This window comes from Chaetodon trifascialis, chromosome 14 (genome assembly GCF_039877785.1).
Source record: "Chaetodon trifascialis isolate fChaTrf1 chromosome 14, fChaTrf1.hap1, whole genome shotgun sequence".
NCBI lineage: Eukaryota > Metazoa > Chordata > Actinopteri > Chaetodontiformes > Chaetodontidae > Chaetodon > Chaetodon trifascialis.
In genome coordinates, this window is record NC_092069.1 from 11,626,683 (window position 1) to 11,645,779 (window position 19,097).

Below are 19,097 nucleotides of genomic sequence, written 5' to 3' on the forward strand. Positions count from 1 at the left end.
AAATGGATTTTGATAGTAAAAACCTGAACACACCCAGGCTGTGTGTGTGTGTGTGTGTGTGTGTGTATGTGTGTGTGTGCGCGCGCATATAACATGAATGTGTGGCTCTGTGTACGTATGTTGTGTGTGCAAGCACTCGCGCGTGATCTCTCGCCGTGTCTCGCCGATCAGTTATCACTAATCCTTCCACTCAGAGCTCTTTAACAAGTTGCTATTGTGCTGCCGACGCTTAACATGAAGGAGGAACGACCTCCGTGGTGAATGAAAAGAAGAGGGAGAGGAAGGGAGGGAGAGATACAGAGGGAGGGAGAGGGAGAGGGCAACACCTCCGACAATGGGGAAGAAAATTGGTTTACACTAGATAGGCTTGTGATTACAGAGGGAAAGAAAATGACTTAGATTGAACAATAGGACTGAGCGTGTGTATTGGTGTGTGTGTTTGTATGTGTGTGTGTGTGTATGTTTCGAGGATTAGTGGGTGGTTAGGCTGGGATTTGGTTGAAATGAATTGGCGGGTATGGTGTGCTGATGGGTGCGTGTTTGGATGGTTTTCAGTCTGCATGTGTGTGTCCATGTCTGTGTGTGCGTGCGTGTTTCCTTGTACAACATGCCTCTTTGTGACTCGATCTAACTGCGAATCAGAGTCTTTATTACAGCCGTTTAAACCTGAGACACACTCAGCAGGCCGACTCGTTCCCTCAATCTCTGTCGCACACATTTAGACAATTTTCAGAACAGAAGAGTGTTGTCGCACGCGCCATGACGTCATGAGTGTTCAGCAGGGAAAGCAGCGATTTCAACTCCAAAGATGCTGCAGCTGTCAATTACTGTCATATTGAAAGTTTTTTTTTTCATGTACATATATACTGTAAATACAAATCAAATGTGTGCTGGCAAAATGTGTTACATGCTATTTAAGATATCCTGATTTGGAATCATCGTCAGAGCTTTAATTATTATTATTGCCAATATACTGTAAAATTAATAATTTTGATTTATTTACTTTTTTTTTTTTTTTTTTCAAGGAGGCCCAACAGGAGACCTACGGCACCAGGGGTCCTGCCCCAGGAAACTCTGGGAAGGCCAACAATGAGGATGGCGTCTCCCACGACCGCCCGTCCAGTCTGCCGGTGAGTGACTGACAGTTCTGCCCGCCAATAATCACAAAGTATGACTGAACTAAAAGAGTTGCACATTAGGGAAAAAAATATGTGTGCGTGTGTGCGTGTGTGCGTGTGTGTGTGTGTGTGTGTGTGTGTGTTGTAGCAGACACCAAAACACACCATTGAGCCTGAAAGGAAAATGCGTTTGCTTGCCTTCATCGACCCCCTGTATCGCTTCCTGTCTGTCAAGCGGTTCTGCCCAATCAGAGGCCTCTGCTGCCCCCCGCGACCCGCCTCTTTGTCTCATGTCCATCGGGAGACACAGATTTGATTGCAGAGCTTATGTCTGTGTTTTGACTGGTGTCCACGCCAAAGGCAAAAAGGCCACATGCATCAGCACCCACTCACACATACACCCACATGCACAGAAAAGCATATGCACAGACACAGACATTCCCGCTAATGCACGCACACATGCGAACCCACACGCATTTGGCATTTGGGCGAGCTAAAAATCGTTAAGCAGGTTGACTGGAGGAGTAATTGAGGAATGCTGAGGCCAGGCTGATCTATTAGCAGAGAGGGATGTGGGCTGCTCCAGTTTTTTGGCTAAACTAATCAGTTTTTACTCTCTATCATTTCTTCCCTCACAGCTCCTCAGCTCTTTCAAGAATAGAATAAATAGACATTTGCAAATGGTGGCAAATATTGGCACTGCTTGAGGTGTGTGCCGTTTAATTTACCAGATACTTTGGAACAGCCTCAGGAGTGGAGGAATAAACTGCAAGAAAAGCTAAATTAAGTGTATGAACTCAAATTAAGCGGTAATATTTTCCATAAGCTGATGCGTGTAGAGTCTGTGTTCACCGGTCGTCGTTCTGTCTTTCAACTCAGATGCTTCACTTTGCTTTTCTTCGGATTTATCTGTCAGTCTTCTGATTCCTACTCCTCTTTCTCATGCACACACACAGTGACACATGCTTTCTATCTCTTTCTCTGTTTTTTTTTTCCCTCATACTAGTAGTATGTCATCCGCTTTATCTTGGCATTTCCCCTTGTCTTTCATTTTCATTCTCCCACACTCTTTACAACCCCCCCTTCCCTTTTCCTCTCTGTCTTTCCCTCTAAAGTAGCATCATGAAAGCGCTTTTTTCCCCCTCGTGCTATAATGAGAAATGGCCTTGATGTATCAGTGTGTGAATCCGGAGCGAGAGAGCAAGGCGAGGCGAGGAGCCACTGCAGTCGCGGGGGCCGATCTATTTGAACCACCACCACTATCACCCCACATTCCCTCGCCACTTTAATCCTGGCGTTTTACCCCTTGGGTTCTCCATGTGTTTTCACATCCCATCCAAAGCGCGTGGCTCGCCGAGATCCTAATCGGCGGCAAGTTTTGATGAGCGAGAGAGACACAGAGAGGGAGAGATGGATAGATAGATGGGAGAGAGAGGAGAGAGAAATTGCTCAGCGTTTGCCAGGCTCTTCCAGCAAGCTGTCACGGCAGAGATGTAACCGTTTTTTTTTTTTTTTCTCCCCCCTCTCTCTCTCTTTCTCACTCTCTTGCCGGCGTTTGATGTCAGATCTAAAGCTGCTGTCATCTTTTTTTCCCCCTTTCTCTCTGTCAGGAGGGAGGGAGCGCGGGTCGGCAAAGTGTCATGTTGTTGTTTTGGGACGAGTCTGCTGTGTGATGTGGCGGGATTTTTGAAGGGAGACCAAAGGGAAAAAGTGCTTTAGTAACTTATCACAAATGCAAGTCACAGTGCCCCTTGGGTCTTTTAAAATGTAATGTATTGGAGATAGAGCATTTCTTGTATTCCATATCATTGATCACTTAAATGCGGCAATTAGAAAAAACACAAAGTAAGTGCTCGGCACCGGCTTGTTAGTGAAGCATTAGCAGTGCTGTTAGTGCTGACCTATCTACATTTCCATGTAACTTTGGCAAAAACGTTAATGTTCATGCGACTCTTCAAAGCGTGGCATTAACATTAAATTCCGTAGCTTTTCTGTCACAGCGCTTCTCTGTATAATGAATGAATGAGTGAGTGGTGTTTTCATTGCATACATTTCATTTTTCAGTGTATCATGTTAAATTGACCTGACATTGACCGCCCGATTTTTAATGTAGGGTTAGCATTATTGCTACGCCTTTCCTCTCACAGTGTTTTCACATGTGCTCCAGTCTAGCTGAGCCTGTTCCTCCAGTCCCACACAATAGTGAAGTCAGGAGCCAGAGCAAAGATCGTCTGTTGAGAGGATGAACCACTCGATTGTGAAACTTTTTAGCAGAAGGTTGGAGCTGGCCCCCGTATGTTTTCTCCCCCCTTGTAGTTGAAAAGGGAAAGGTAAAATACTACAGAAATGTAAATATTAGCTAAAGGTGACACCAACATCCCTTTTTGTTTTTGGGTTTGGGTTGAAAAAATAATAATTTAAAGTTGATCATCAGTATTTAGACAGAAACTTTTTTTTTTTTTTTTTAAATGATCCCGATTTCCCGACAACAGGTTTTGGCAGTTGCAGGTCAAAAATAGGTAAAATGTCATGTTGCTTACTGGCAGGGTGTCACTGAGCTGGACTGCATGATTGTCACAGGATGACATGTTGACTGCTGCCTTGTTATTTCGTACTGTGTGGCGCTGACATTAGTGGTACATGAAAATTGAAGGAGTGAGAGCTCTGTTTTCTTCCCCTCTTTAGAACCCTAAGCCCTTTGCATCTTTTGCCTAACATCGCTAAGCAGAGCCAATCCTTCCAGTGCCACAGTGAGGTGAGGAGCCAGGGCTTTCATACCCCCCCCCCCCCCCCCCCAACCCCGTTCCAGTCACTACATGTTCCCTGCTCTCCGGCGCTCCCCTGACAGCCTGCCAAGCTGCCGCACAGCCTCCCATCCTCTGGGACATGGGAGAGGATGGCCAGCCATGTGGAAAGACAGAGAGAGAGCGCTAGGGGTGGGAGGGTGAGGTGAGGAGGGAGGAGGAAGGGGAGGAGGGGGGGAAGAGCAGGATGAGAAAGAGAATGAGTAAGAGAGAGAGAGGGTGTGAAGCGGTGAAGTGAAACGTGGTTATCTTTTTGTCACTTGTTCAGGGTGAGGGATGTTGAATTCAGGCTATGGGGTTCCGGCAGCAGCATGTTATTCACACTAGCACTCTCACACACACACACACACACACACACACACACACACACACACACACACACACACACACACACACAAAATATTTTTGTATGTCTTTCAGTGTTCATTTGCCCCTCCTTGACTTATTTTCCATCAGACAAAAGGGAAGATTCAGAAACTCTATCCCTCCCTCGCTGTCTCTTCCCTCTCACTCCTGTCCACCTTGCCCTCCTCTGTTTTTCCGATTGTTAGGTCATGAATGATTGACAGGGCACAGCTGGAGAGGCCTGCTCCCCTCCCCTCTCTCTCGCTTTCTCTCCCTCCCTGCAACCACGCTCACACAGACCTCTTTGCTAACAAACACAACATACACCACACGCTTTGATACACGTTCTGTCCTCAGCAAGCTGCTTTCGCACACCCTTGTGTGTGCGTGCGTGCATGCTCTAGCAGAACATGTCAGTCAGACTGCCTATACAGTCCGTGCTCACACTCTGGCTCTCCACACTGCTGTGTTTTATTTTAGAGTCCCCAGGCAAGCAGACAGGCCAGCAGGCAGCGCAGAGTAATGTCATCCAGCAGGGTTAGATTCAGCCCCCACATTAGTGCACACATGGTGGAGGAGAGCAGAGGAGAAAAGGAGGCAGAGGGAGTCATGAAAGCAAAGAAATATGAGGGAGATGAAGAGGGAAGGATCTATGATGGGGGAGAGAGGGAAGGAGGCAGCGGATGGAGGGACTCGTGTGGAAAGGAAAATATGTCTCTTATATTGGTCTGGACATATGGTTTAAAATATACAAAAATTACATACTGCACATGCAAATCAAATTTCAAGAGAGCATTCGAATTACACCAGCAAAATACATTAGCAGTCACACCAAGTACCTTTTCCACTGTAAAACCTAATTTCTGCTTGTATTTTTGTAAGTATTTAAGCGCTATATACTTCAAATATATTTTTTTGCAGCATGTGGAGAGAGAGACGGAGGGTAGGTGGGGGGAGAGAGGGAGGCAGGGAGACTCGGAGACGAGATGTTCTCTGGACCCTGCTGCCTATTCTTAGAACAGACAGCAGCACTGAAGGCCACAGCAGCTCCCTGCCACAGCTATGAACACATAGCTGCTCTGAGAATAGGACAGCTAATCTGAAGCCAGTCTCACACTCGGAGGCGCAGCGGAGCGCTCGCTGTCACGCCAGGCTTAACCCTGCAGACCTGTTCGCTCAAATATGAGTAAGAGCGATTGATTCATTGTCACTTTACGTGCTGGAAGTCCATAATTTTCTTTGTGAGTTGAGATTTTTGCAGTATTTCTCACACCATTACTCGCAGCCTCTTCAAATTTTCTACCTCACACGCATAATCCGTGTTTTCACCTCTGCCCCCGTTTCACCGCGGACCCTGATATCATGACACAGCGAGACGGAGGACCCTGGCTTCATCTAAAATGCAGACGGGTTATTTTTCAGCTTGTATGCCAGACTGTTTTCGTTTGCTCCTCATGAATCATTTAGCGGGCACACAAAGCTTCATGTACATGCGTAGTTTTTTTGATCCTCAAGAGCCGGGAACACGTGTTTTTGCCAGGGCCGTACAATTTGTTCCCCCATGGCTTGAAAACACAGATGTACAGGAAGTGGAATTGATCTGCGGCGAAAATTTCTCTGGGCCTTTCATCTGTGCACATCATCAACATCGTTCTTAACCCGGAGAATTCACCTGTGATTAAATCTGAAACCGTGTTTGCAGTGACTGTTGTTTTAATTAGGCAGTTTTCGAAATACTCGTTTTTAATATTTCATGCGCTCAAATGTCTGCGGTGCCTTGAGATGAGTAGCCATGTAGGAATTCGGTTTGAATTTCATAACACACTTCAGTCTGTAGCTCTGCAAGTCCAGTTTGAAATGATGTCCGCTGAAGCCAGCTGAAAAAAGGCCAGCCAGCATTCGGAAGATCCAAGTTTGAACCTCCATGTTGTCAAGCATCTGCTCTGCTGAAGTGTCCTTTAGCAGGACACTGAATCCCCACCAGCGCTCCTCTGCAGCTGACACTGCATTCTCATCCCCTGTGGAGGAAAGACACAGTGAAAGAGAATTTTCCAATGGGGATCAATAAAGGTTTTTTTTTGCCTGAAGGCTTTTAGTCGTGTCTTATGGCAAAGTTTGATGGCTCCACACTGTTCTACCTACTGGGAGCTACACTGGCCAGTGTAGGTTGTTAAAGCAAACTGGTAACACAAGGCTGAGCAGCAGTGGTACAGAAGGGGGGGGTGGGGGGGCTCCTCAGCTGCGGAGGAGGCCATGTTTATATCCAACCACCCCTGACAGGTTTGCTGACTGAAACCCAGCCCAGCAGAGTGAAGGGTAGATAGAAGAACTATGTGTGCACACGCTGTCCGAGCACTACTCTTACACACTTGCCTACCCCTATGCTCACACATAGGTACACCCCCAGTGTGTGACAGGCTTTATGATTTGAGTGCAAGGGGGGGAAATGGAGAGGGATGAACTTGGTTAAGAAAACACCAGTTCGGTTCCACTGGCGCCTCTCCACCAGCCTCTCCTACAGAGGAGGAGAGACAGAGGGGGTAGATAAGGGAGGAGGAGGAGAGGGAGCGAGGACTGACCCTAAAAGGAGAGAAATGTTTCCCCTTTGCATCTTTTTTTTATCCTCTGCCCATCAGTTCTCCTCCTCTGGCTGGTGTCTTTCGTCAAAGCTGAAGACTAGTTCAAACTCAGGACAGAAGAGGACACACACACACACACACACACACACACACACACACACACACACACACACGCACACACACCAGTGATCTGTATTTCTGTGAAGAACAGGATTCTGCATAATCATCTTGTAAAAAATGATGATGTCAATGGAAAGTGGATGACTGTGTGTGCGTCAGTAAGTGTGTGCATGTCCTGATATGTGCATGCGTGTGAGCGTTTGTATGCATCTGTGGTGTGTTTGTGTGTGTTTTTTTTATTTTTTATTTTTTCAGGGACACAAAACACACATCAACACCTTCCTAACTGTCCTCCCCGTTCCACCATGGGGCAGTCAACAGCGTGACAGTGTGTGAAAGCTGAGGCTGCTGTATCGTGATCTCGGAGATACACAGTAAATGAACATGACACACTGCGTGTTTTACCAGTTTGCCTTGTCCTTTCGAGGTGTTACATCCGGTGTTGTTCTTAAAATGTGATGAGGATCCCGGCTGGACGTCACCTCGGTTCACTCAGTTCAATTTGAGTTTGATTTCGCTTTTGAAAACACTCTCAAATGTATTCTTGATGTATAGATTTCATTTTCACCAACCATTAACGCCAGATATACCCTTCTGGCATAAGCCCTGCGTTACAAATGGTGATTTTCTGTTACCACATTAATATTTAAATTAACTGTTAAAGTGGCTTCAAATGTTATTGAGCCAATCTGAACTGAAGGTTGGAGTCATCTATTTGATATTCATTAGTAGGTTGGACGTGGGAATGTTTTCTTGTCAAATGATTTTTCAGTGTCTGTATCGGGAGGAATTTCTCTTCCTCGCTGGATAATAACGTGGACAAATATTTGAAGCTGAGTGACATTTGCTGTAGCTGACGGTTTTTATTTTCATAATCCACCTTTTCTTCTGCTCAGCTTTCATTCTTTTGACTGTAGCGCATAAAAACAAAGAGAAAGAAAGAGCTAGTGAGTGGAAATGGAGTTGCTGTAGAAGGAAAGAATAAGTAAAAGACTGTATCATCTCCCTCAGTTCCTTTCCTCCTTACCTCCCTCCTTGCCTTCTCCCTTCTTTAGCGTCCACGCTCTGCCCCCTTCCCCTCTCACTCTCCTCCTTCCCTAGCTTCAGTTTTCCACTTCTAACCTTTCTGGGTTTATTTTTATGTCTGGTCCTGGATGCCTGGCCTCCCAGCAGGCTGGCTGGGCAGGGGAAAGAGGAGGGAAGGAGCCAGCAGAGGAATGGAGGAGAAGTAAAGTGAAGGTATTGAAGGAGGGATGGAGGGAATGTTCTGTCATCACCATGGCTCCCTCTGGCTGCTGGGAGGCTGAAATTACATCTGACTTTGAAGTTCGGGGCAGCAACACTGCCAGTGTTGCTATAGTGACAGGAAGTATGTGTGCGTGTGTGTGCGTGCGCATGCATGCATGTGTGTAAACTCCTTGGGAGGTTTATTATGCATGATCCACACTGTGACTAGTCCTGATGGCATTACAGTTCTGTTATTAATCTACTCTCATAAGATACCTGTGCTTTAAACACATCCACACACACGAACATATCTGGGAAATCATGCTAAGATGTATTCACGCACGCACACACACACGCACGCACACACACACACACGACCCATTTCACAGCTGGATTCAAACTTCATGTTGTGCCTTTTAAAGATTAAGATAAAGTTTTTCCTCTTATTATCTTTGAGAAGGTTTAGCTGGCTGCACACTGTGCTTCCAGGCAAATGCACAAGCAAGTGTGTTTGAAAAAACACACACATATGCACACTCACGCAGAGTTGTTCAGATTGCAGATAGCTGTGTTTGGGTTGTTTGAGCTGCTAATATTCCACTGAGTCCTCGAATATTTATGGCTTTTGTTTCATCAAACTCTGAGCGTGAGGAGAAGAGCATTTTCAAAGGTAGTGTTAATACAGGAGATAGATAGATAGATAGATAGATAGATAGATAGATAGATAGATAGATAGATAGATAGATAGATAGATAGATAGATAGATAGATAGATAGATAGATAGATAGATAGATAGATAGATAGATAGATAGATAGATAGATAGATAGATAGATAGGTAAAGAGGTAGAACAGATTCTTTTTTAGAATAAGACAGCATAATAAAATAGACGAAGGGAGGAGAGAGTAGACGTATATGGAGAGGAGGGATGGTGGGAGAGAGTGAAAATAATGTTCCATTAATGCAGAGCCAGGCTCTCGCTGAGGGCCCAGCGCCAATCTGCATCTCCCTACAGTCTGCCTGCTATACATTTTTCATGAACGAGAATTAGCGACGGATTGCCGCTGCAAATCGCTTCTCCTTGGTCGGGGGGAAAGGAAGAGAAAGACAGAGACGGCCGAGAGTCAAGGAGGGAGGGAACAGCGCAGAGATGAGGAGAGGTGAAATAGAGGAGAACAGAACGGAATGATTGAAAGGGATGTGGAGAGGAAAGGGGAGGAAAGGATAGTATGTTATATGACAGGTGTGGTGTCCATGCACACTGTCAGCTCTCATTATGACCAGGATGTACACACTCCTGTATGTATTGACAGTGCAGGGCTGGCTCAGTATCTAGTGTAACTTTTTTACTGACATTTTGCCCCTTGTTCTATTTCAAAACTCATCCAGAGACACAAAACACATTATGCAACTGTTTTTACAGTAGGACTCCTCATCACTAGTAAGCTTGACCTCTGTTTTTTTAGAAAATGTTGTATTTTTCTTATGTAGTTCAGTCTGGTCTTCTCCTCTCTTCTCCATATATTTCCTCTCCTTGCCCTGTGCTCCACGCTCTGACCCCAATCTTAGCCTCTTTCTGCTCCAGTATAGCCGTCTTTCCACTAGTGGCCTTGCATTGCCATTGCAGACCCTGGCTGACTGACTCATATGCTAGTTTACTGACTGCTCTTTGTCTCTGAAAAGAATGATTTTCTGGAGTTTACCTTGGGTAAGATTGCATGGGTTTGTAGATGTGTGAAGGCACCAAAAATCACTCTCCAATCAGTCCTCTCGTAGTTAATTTAGCTGTCTGTGGTTTATTGTAGAATCAATGACATTTAATGTTCCATAAATCTTATTTTTGCATCTGCGGTTCTGTTTTTAAAATTGGATGGTGAATTATTTTGTGTTTTTGATCTCAAATATTTGAAGACATACAGCTGTAGTTCCCTCTGTTGAGGTTTTCAGAGTGTGTTTTATGTCCCTGTCCTGGCCCTGACTGTCTGTGCGTCTTTGTGTGCAGCATGTTTCAGTATTACTCCTCTCACAGTGGACCAGGAACACACTGTCATCACTTGGCTGTCCACTGCGACAATATCACTGATTTATATGGGCTACAGGGTGGACCCAGAAATGTGCATGTATCTGTATTGGTGATGAAAAGATGAAAAGAAACAGGTCTGAAAAGACTTGTATTTGTGTGTGTGTGCGTGTGTGTGTGCAGGCCCTATGATTGCTGCTGTAATCTGCTCTCTCCTGCCAGCCACAGTTATTACAGTTGTCGATATGGTGCTCAGGGCTTTATAGACACAAGCAACAAGAGTCAGTCTGGACGCCCGCCAGAGTGTGTGTGTGCGTGCGTGCGTGCCAAAGTGCTTTACAGTTGTTTGCACGCTTGTGTGTGCACGTGTGTGCATGATCCTTTGCTCTGTGTATGTCACTGAGCTTTCCTCTCATGTAATGACTGGTTCAACAGTGTGTTAATTGCTTATGTTACGAAGTGTTTGGCCCAGTGTTGCGTGTTTGATATGTTCAGTGTTTACTTTATTCCTGCGTGCGCGTGTATGTACAGTATGTCAGTTAATGTGTGTGGGCCGATCTTTGCTGTTACAGTACCCGGTTGCTTCACTGTTAATGGATGGAAGAGGGGAAAAGAAACAGACAGCAGGAAGGAAAGGAGAAGGCTTTGGTGTCTGGAAGGCGTTTCTCAACATTAACCACGTGTTTATTACTGTTGTCATCAAGCCAGCGTTTGAAAGTCTAACTGGACATGGATAACCGGGGCTTGCATGTCTTTTATTGCTAACTTGCCCTGCATATTGTGAAATGATACTAGGTGTACCCATTGCCTTAAAAAGTGTCACTGTGGGGTCCCGATCAAGGGTCCGTATGTGACAATTTTGGAGAATATGTTGGCATAGAAGAAGAAAGAGAAAGAAAGAGGGAGGCGGGGAGGAGAGTTTTGGCTGGGAACAAAAGCAGGGAAGGAAGGGAGGCATTGAGGTGTGGAGGGGTTTTCTCCTCGTGGCATTCAGCCCTGACTGACGCCTGTTGTTCAGTCCTCCTCTGCTGTTTACTGTCCTGCCAGCCTGATTACTATCAGGGCTTGGCAGTGACTTACAATGGGACTGAAACAATGCTTGTGTAACAGTTGCTTTTGTAACACTGTCATACATGCATAAGCACACACACAAAGACACACACTGCGAGGGTCACTGATGGCCCATTTTCACAGTCACACTGCTCTTTTTGAAGTGTATGACCATCTGTCAGTGTTGGCCAAACGATTAAACAAATCCTCCCTCTCGCTTTCTCTCTGCGTCTCTTTCTCTGTGTGTCACTACGTACACGTGTTTGCGCACCACCGGAGTGTTTCGGGTCTCCGAGCGTATCGGCAACCTGCGACCTCCAAGACATGAAAAACCCATCTTCTGTGGTGTTCACAGAGGTGTGTGTGTCTCTGTGTGTGTGTGAGTATTCTTTTGTTTTGATGAAGTAAAACTCCCATCTCTAGATGGATGTACCATCCCAGAAATTAAGAAACAATATCCCTTCTGTTCAGTGAAAACAACTTGTTTTTAATGGATTCTTTATGAGCTCTAATTCTTGGAAATGTTTCTGTGTGTTCTGAGTAACGTTTGGTTGTTACGATTGATTCTTATTAAGTTTTAATTGTTGTTTCTCTATGGACTGAGTACATTTTTAATGATTTTAATTATTTCATAATATTTTAAGACCCCCTGAGCCCACATCACCCATAAACACCCAGTGGGATTTTTTAGATAAATATGCAGCAATCCATCTTGAACAAACAACTCTTGACCTGGGGGGGGGGCACGCAGTCAATTGTGACTTTTTTTTTTTTTGGTGTGTATGTCTGTCTGTGAGTGTGTTTGAACAATTTAATGTTTTGTCTTTTTGATTTCTATACATGCCAGTAATGTATCACATGATGCAAAAGAAGAGATATGAAGACAACAGGAGAGGAGGAGGAGGAGGAGGAGGAGGAGGAGGAGGAGGAGGAGGAGGAGAGATTAACTTTGTCTACAGATGTTTTACATTCTACGCCACCGGAAACTTCCTGTGTGTGCATCCATCAGTGCTACATTTTGCAGCACTTGTGCTTGACTTGAACATTTACATTTTGTCTTACTCAAACTTGCAATAACTTTTTTTTTTTTTTTTGGCAACTGAAGCGAGCTGTGAAGACAACATGAACATGTTTTGACACATTTTAAGCTGATATGGCGAACTTGTTATCAGACTGCTACCTATCCTGCAGATACAGAGCAGCATTGGCATTCTTTTGGAGTCACATTTCTGTGTACTTCATAAATCAGTCTTTTAGTAGTCATCACAGATCATCATCGTTATGAATCAGTAATTCATGATTCACTTTTCTTCTAGCTGTGCTTTAGTGTCCTCTCTCTGTGGAGGGAAATATCGGCCTCTTTAGCTGCTAAATGCTCCAGTTAGTTTCACCTGCTGACTTTATGAACAGGTAGTGTGCAGTTTTTTGTTTGTTTGTTTGTTTTTTTTACTTCATTCATTTACTTGCTATACTTTAACTTAATTACAAATGGAGGATTTATACTTGTTATAGAGTATATTTACATATTACACTAGATTCCTTTTGGCGCATGCTTTTGTCCAAAGCAGCTTACATATCCCCCCCACCAAGGATCTGAAAATGGATCTGACTACTGTCCATACTGACCAAAAGACAAATGAACATCTCGGCACCCGAACACCAGCCTCATCAGAATAATCACCAAAAGATTAGTCCTGTTAAGACAGCACGAGTTTCACACACACACACACACACACACACACACACACACACACACACACACACACACACACACACACACACACACTCAATCGGGGTAATTTTGAAAGAGTCTTGTGGTAGCTTTGCATAGCATTTGGGCTAATGGCGTGCCGTGCGCTTCCTCCCAGGTCGGCGCATCCATTAGCAGCCACATTACTGCCACATAATGGCTTATTGGTTGGTGGGAAAAAATTACCAATGAGCCAGGACGAGAACAGAGAGACAGAGCAAGACGGAGAGATAAAAAGATGAAGAGAGAGAGGCAGAGAGAGAGATGAAGAAAGCTGTCTCTAGCAGGGCCTCCGAATTGAGTTACAGCTGTTATGATTTGTTGTCTCTCAAGTCTTTTTTTCTCCCTTCTTTTTCATTTCTTGTTTCCGCCCCCTTCCCTTTCACCCTCAGGGTTTTGGGAGGTTTTTATCTTTCTAATGAGCCGTTGATTCTTTTTTTTTTTTTTTCTTTTTTGTCCTTACCTCATTCGTTCTGGGTGGAAGGCAATATCTGTCATACTGTCAAGCCAGAGTTTGCATCCAGCACGTGTGTGTGTGTGTTTGTGTGTGTGTGTGTGTCTGTTTGTGTGGACTGTGGTGGAGCTAAGTGGTGTAAAGTGTTTACGCTGTGATTTTGGTTGGCGTTGGTGGAAGGAGTGGATGCATGGGTCAGAGTAGTTTGGCGCGGTGGCCAAGGTCTCCATGTTGTACTCCCAGCCTTATCAATATGCAGCACGGTGGGCGGTTTGTACTTGACTTGATTGCTTTAATTGGTTGGACACATTTGCAACACATACACACACACAAACACACACGCAGGGTTATAGCACTATCTGCGGTGCAGCGGTTGCTCCAAATGTATTGTTGTTGTGATGTTTTGTCCAGCGAATGTGGGACTCCGCACTGCTCGGTTCAACTTTGCATGAGTCATTCTGCTCCTACACACTCATATGCATATTCTGCAAACACACATGCATGCATGCACACACTCACACATGCATATACAAACAGACAGTTTGGAGTTGGGAGAAGTTTAAAGGTGAGCCTCTGTTATGAGCAAAATTCATAAATATGTATAAGACACAAATTGTAATGCGTACGCTCACACGCACAAGCGCGCGCGCATGCACACACACACACACACACACACACACACACACACACACACACACACACACACACACACACACACACACACACACAGAAATTAACTGTCTAGTGTGTGTGTCAGCCGCTGTATGTATGTATATCTGTGGCTGCTTGGAGGTAGCTCAGCAAACATGTGCTTACTTGCTGGCTTGGCTTGGGTAGCACATGTGTTTATGTGTGTGTGTTGAATGTGTTTGTGTGTGTGTGGGTGTGGGGGGGGGTTAAAATGATGTGGAAATCAAATTCACCTTGAAGTGTCCTTCTCTCTCCCCTCGCCACCCCCGTATTTTTGCCTTCGTCTTTGCTTTGAACGCACTGCAGCACTCAGTTCAAAGAGAAGCGCCTGCTTGTGCATGCAAGTGTGTGTGCGAGTGTGTGTGCTGGTGTGTGTTTGTTAGGAATGACAGCAGGGTTTGAGGTGGAAAGGGGGAGAAAGAGAGAAAGACCCACCGCTGCATTCCTTTAACTTTGCAACATCCAGCCCCCCCATCCTTCCCCATCAAAGAGCAGCCAGGCTTAGAGGAGCACTTGTCCTTCTCACCAACCCCCCCTCCCCCAATTAAAAACAACCTGGGACAGAGGGGAAGGAGCAGGGAGCGAGAGGGTGAGACAAGGTCGATTGAGGGAAGGAGGCGGCAACAGAGAGAGGGGATGGAGTGAATCGACGCAGGATGGAGATGGATGTATGGTCGTGACAGAGAGAGAGAGAATCCTCAGAGAGACTTCCCGGTGACCTTTCACCTTTTTGCTTCTTTTCAAGTTGGAGCACATAGCTGGTCAGGTGTTTTCCCTGCAGAGGTGGGAACCTTTGAACAGTGCTTCATTTTCTACAGGGGGCTTTTTAATCAAGGGACCCTCATTGCCACCCACGTTGCGCTAAAGTGGAACATTTTGTGACTACTGTAACTTTAGAGTTTTTTAATAGTTTTTGGAATTTATTGAATTTGTGCGTGTGTGTTTTTATGCATGTGTGACATTATGTGCACAGAAGAAAGTGTATGAGTGTGTGCACATCAAGGTAAGCATTGATTGGTATTTTTGCAAGTGCGTGTATATGAATTTGAGCCTGTGTATGTATATTTGCACACACACACACACACACACACACACACACACATACACATGCACTCGTGCACTGGGACTCTGGGGATCTGATTGGAGCATTTGACCTAAAGGTCACCCACTGGTGGCAGTAGACAGTTTGAGATTAGCAGTCAATATCAGATATTCACAGCTGACTTTTGCACAGGTTAATCAAACATGATTAATGACTCCAGCACTTCGTATTCAAGTCTCAGCTTCAGACAAGACCTGAAAAAACCAAGGGACAAAGGAGGAAAGAAGGAAAGAAGGAAGGAAAGAAGGAAGGAAGGAAAATTTAAATAAACATGTTTTTCTTGGGCATCAAAGGAGGGAATCATTAAAGGGAGGAAGGAAAGAGATATCAAGGAAGGTTGGAAGGATGAAGTGACATTGGTAAGGAAATGATGTAAGAAGCGCTGAGTTTGAAAGATCTTGGGAAATAAAGACAGACGATAGAGACACGAGACCTTTGGAATGCAGGAAAAGAAACGTTCACGTCGTTACCAGGTGGCCAAATGGAGAGTTTGTGTTCCCCCTTCTCTCGCTCTCTCTCTCACTCCCCTCACTCGCTCCTCCTGGGTCCCACAGAGGCTGGTTTTAGACGACGAAGCAGCAGGGCAGTAGACAGTAAAGGTCACCTCGTCTTCCTCTTCCTCCCCGCTTCCTCATTCCTACCATCTCTACAATGATTTCCACTCAGAATCCTTGGCCAAACTTCTGCCTCTGTTATGGGGAGAAATGTTTACATTTGGCATCAGAATGCAGAATTATTGCCAGAGACAGACAAGAAAGACCCAAATCTTTACTCTAAAGGTTTGCCCACATCACTTTTTATAGCTCAGCTAGCGCTTCAAATCACATTTGTTATCATATTAGTTTACTTTTAGCCTCTTTTTTTTATCACTGAAGTCTGAATTCACTAAGTGCTGTCAGAATAAGATCCTAATGATAGTTAAAGAAATCACAAAATAAGATACAGAAAATAAGAAAATGGCAATGAAAGTAAAAAGTCAAATCCTAAAAAATGTAAACATAAATAACCAGTCCATCCATTTTCCTTCCATTTCTCTTGTTTCTCTGCCCCTCCTCTATCTTCTATCTCTCCTGTCACTTTCTAATGTTTCTCCTCTCCTTTCTATTTCTCACCATCTTTTTCATCCTGATCTCTTCTTTCCTTTCGACCTCATCCCCTCTTATTTCCTGTCCTCCTCCTCCTCTCCTCTCTGACTCAGGAGGCTGTAATCTCCAAAAGGTCAGTCCTAGCTGACATTTTCCGTGGAACCTCATTGATTTCCGCTCCGCGCGTTGCGATTGGCTAACCGAAGCTGCCTCCATTTCCCACCAATCCCCTTTAACCAGGAAGGCAGCCAGCCAGCCGACCCCGGGGTCAACCAGCTCCAAATAGCTTTTTCTGGAGCGCTACATTCTTGTTTGCTCTATATTTCTGCCTGCACACCTTCCTGCAGGCTGAGGAAAGAGGGAGAAGAGAGAGGGATGGATGAAGGAGGAGGATTAAGGCTTAAAATGGAAGTTTACAAGGCCAATGGTTTTCATACTGTGGTACAGGGGTTCCCATGGGGCCCTGATAGGGCTCCAGAGGGCCCCTGGCAAAACAAGGAATTACTTCATTTTACTGTATTTCACCAGAAAATGTGAGAAATTGTGAGAATGACATCCTACCATATAGAATGCACTCTCTGCTATTATACAGTATCTATTCATACAGTACTAAACCCTCAGAATCCCCCTGTGGGTGTTTGGGGAAAGTAATATCAAGCTGGGGTCTGCGGCCCCAACAAGCTAAGAAATCCTGCACTATGAGCATTGTACTCTGTATTTTATTTGAATGTAATCTTGCGATCGAGATCTCTACTTGGTTTGTACTAAGTTGAGATGTGAGAATCCCTGCTCACATGCTGCACTGCGCCAAGGCGGCTGAAGAGAGAATCGAACCACCTTGTTGATGTTAGAGAAACAATCTGGATTGCTTGTATTTACTATTTGGGTCAAGTCATACACAGAGGACGCTGCCAAATGTTTTCCTGCTTGCTGTAAGTGCACCCATTCTCTCACAGTGGAGTGTCTGACAAGTTGCGAGGTGCTTTTTGTGATGTCCTCTGATCCATCAAAGAGCAGCCCCCAAAAGTCAGCCGACTGCAACTTTGCTCTCAGCTCCCTGCTGATTTGTGCAGCTCCAACATTCACTCCCAGCAGCTTCAGTCAAGCTGAATCCTCAGCTAAACGTGCCTGTTTAGCCTCGTGAAATGCTAGACGAAAAACATAACGCAGAACTCGTTCTTCGTTCAACTTGTGTCACCATTAAGTGGACAGCTGAACTTCTCAGCTTGACTAGCTGGTTTGTTCATTGCTAGTTGCTAAATGTGCATTGCTGACCAATGATGGTCGCTGTCGTCTTCTTCTGTTGAGTTTTATGGCAGTTGGTGTCCATAAGTGTTGCATTGCCACCATCTGTTGAATTGTAACAGCTTCACAGTGAAAACTATGTACAGTGTTCACAGAGAGTCATCCCATTCACAGCATGGTCCGTTCTCCAACCAGGACCCAGCTGAACTGCTGCTTGGTATGCAAAGGTGCACTTTCAAACAACTGGTTGCTATGCATATCTGATTTTTGTCACGCATGTGTACCAATTATGTGCACCCCTGATTAGGAATGAAGCATGGTGGTGCTTCAGAGATGCCCTGGCCTACAGCTCTCATTCTCCAGACATAAGGGAGCTTGCTTGTTCGGTACAGACCTGAGCAAAAGTCCAGTTTTCTGTGAAAATGAAATGCAAGAATCTCTTTATCATGCTGACTGTTCTTTGTATGGGAAGCTCTGTAATGTCACTGTTTGGTTTTCGCTACTTTATTGATGTCTCCAGGAAATGTTGCTCACTTTCTCATCATTAATAGCTCATGTCAGTTACAGAACATGATGATAATCTGGATTGAGTGTCCTGCTTAAGGACACTTCAGTAGGGGTGGTACTTGGGGGGCTTTGGCTCCTGCTCTCCAGCTGAAAGTTACCCTGGATTCAGCACAGTTACAGAGCCTATGCACTTACGCCATAGGCTACACTATCGCTGATGTGTGCCTTCTCAGACATGTAACTACACATCTGGGCTACAGCAACACAGCGTGGAGGCTGTATGAACTGTGATTGCTCAGCTTGTGCTGCATACCTGACGCCATGATAAGTTTCAACTGTAGACAAAGTGAAATCTATAGTGATCCATCTGAATATTCTCAGCTTATGCAGACCCTGACTGGTACCCGCACGTGGTTTTGCATGACTCATACTGAAGTATTGTACCTCTTTCCCTCTCCTCTTTATCTGTTGGTGTTTTCTTCCTCCTGCCCCTCCCGGCTCTGCCGCTTCTTCCCGCAGAAAACGCCATCCTCGTGAGACAGTAGTAGCGGCACTGGTAGAAAATGTCCGAACGCAACGGCGTAAACAAACGGGCAGACAGCTCTCTGTCTTTCTCTGTGAAGTGATAATGTGTTCCCCACGCTGTTTTTGTTCTCATGCTAATGAAGTGGACCGCATCGGTAATCACTTTCAAACCCTCAGCCAGGGAAAGAGTGGAAACGGCAAAACAAAGGCTCAAACAAAAGGAAGCTTTGCTGTTGCGTGTGTGTGTGTGTGTGTGTGCGTGTGTGTGCAGAAGTGGAGGTAGAAATAGAATTGGTGGTGTGTTTGAAGTGGGCTTGTGTGTGTGTACCCTTTTCTGTATTTATACAAACCCACAAGTACACTGCCAACCCTCGTGGCTGGCTGCAGGGGGAGGTCAAAGGTCACTGGATTCATCTGATGAGATTGTTGCATTAAATGCTCAAATACAGCAGAGCCTCATCCTGATTTATCAGTTCT

At 45.1% G+C, this 19,097-nt stretch overlaps 1 protein-coding gene across 3 annotated transcripts in view; it reads left to right on the forward strand.

Moving 5' to 3' along the window:
* LOC139341998 (AT-rich interactive domain-containing protein 1B-like) overlaps positions 1 to 19,097 on the forward strand; it is a 167,764-nt gene that overhangs the window by 55,444 nt on the left and 93,223 nt on the right. For all 3 annotated transcript variants that reach the window (XM_070978811.1, XM_070978812.1, XM_070978813.1), the window contains exon 4: positions 1,026 to 1,130. In XM_070978811.1, coding sequence (XP_070834912.1) covers positions 1,026 to 1,130 — 105 coding nt within the window. The remainder of the gene's footprint in view (positions 1 to 1,025; positions 1,131 to 19,097) is intronic.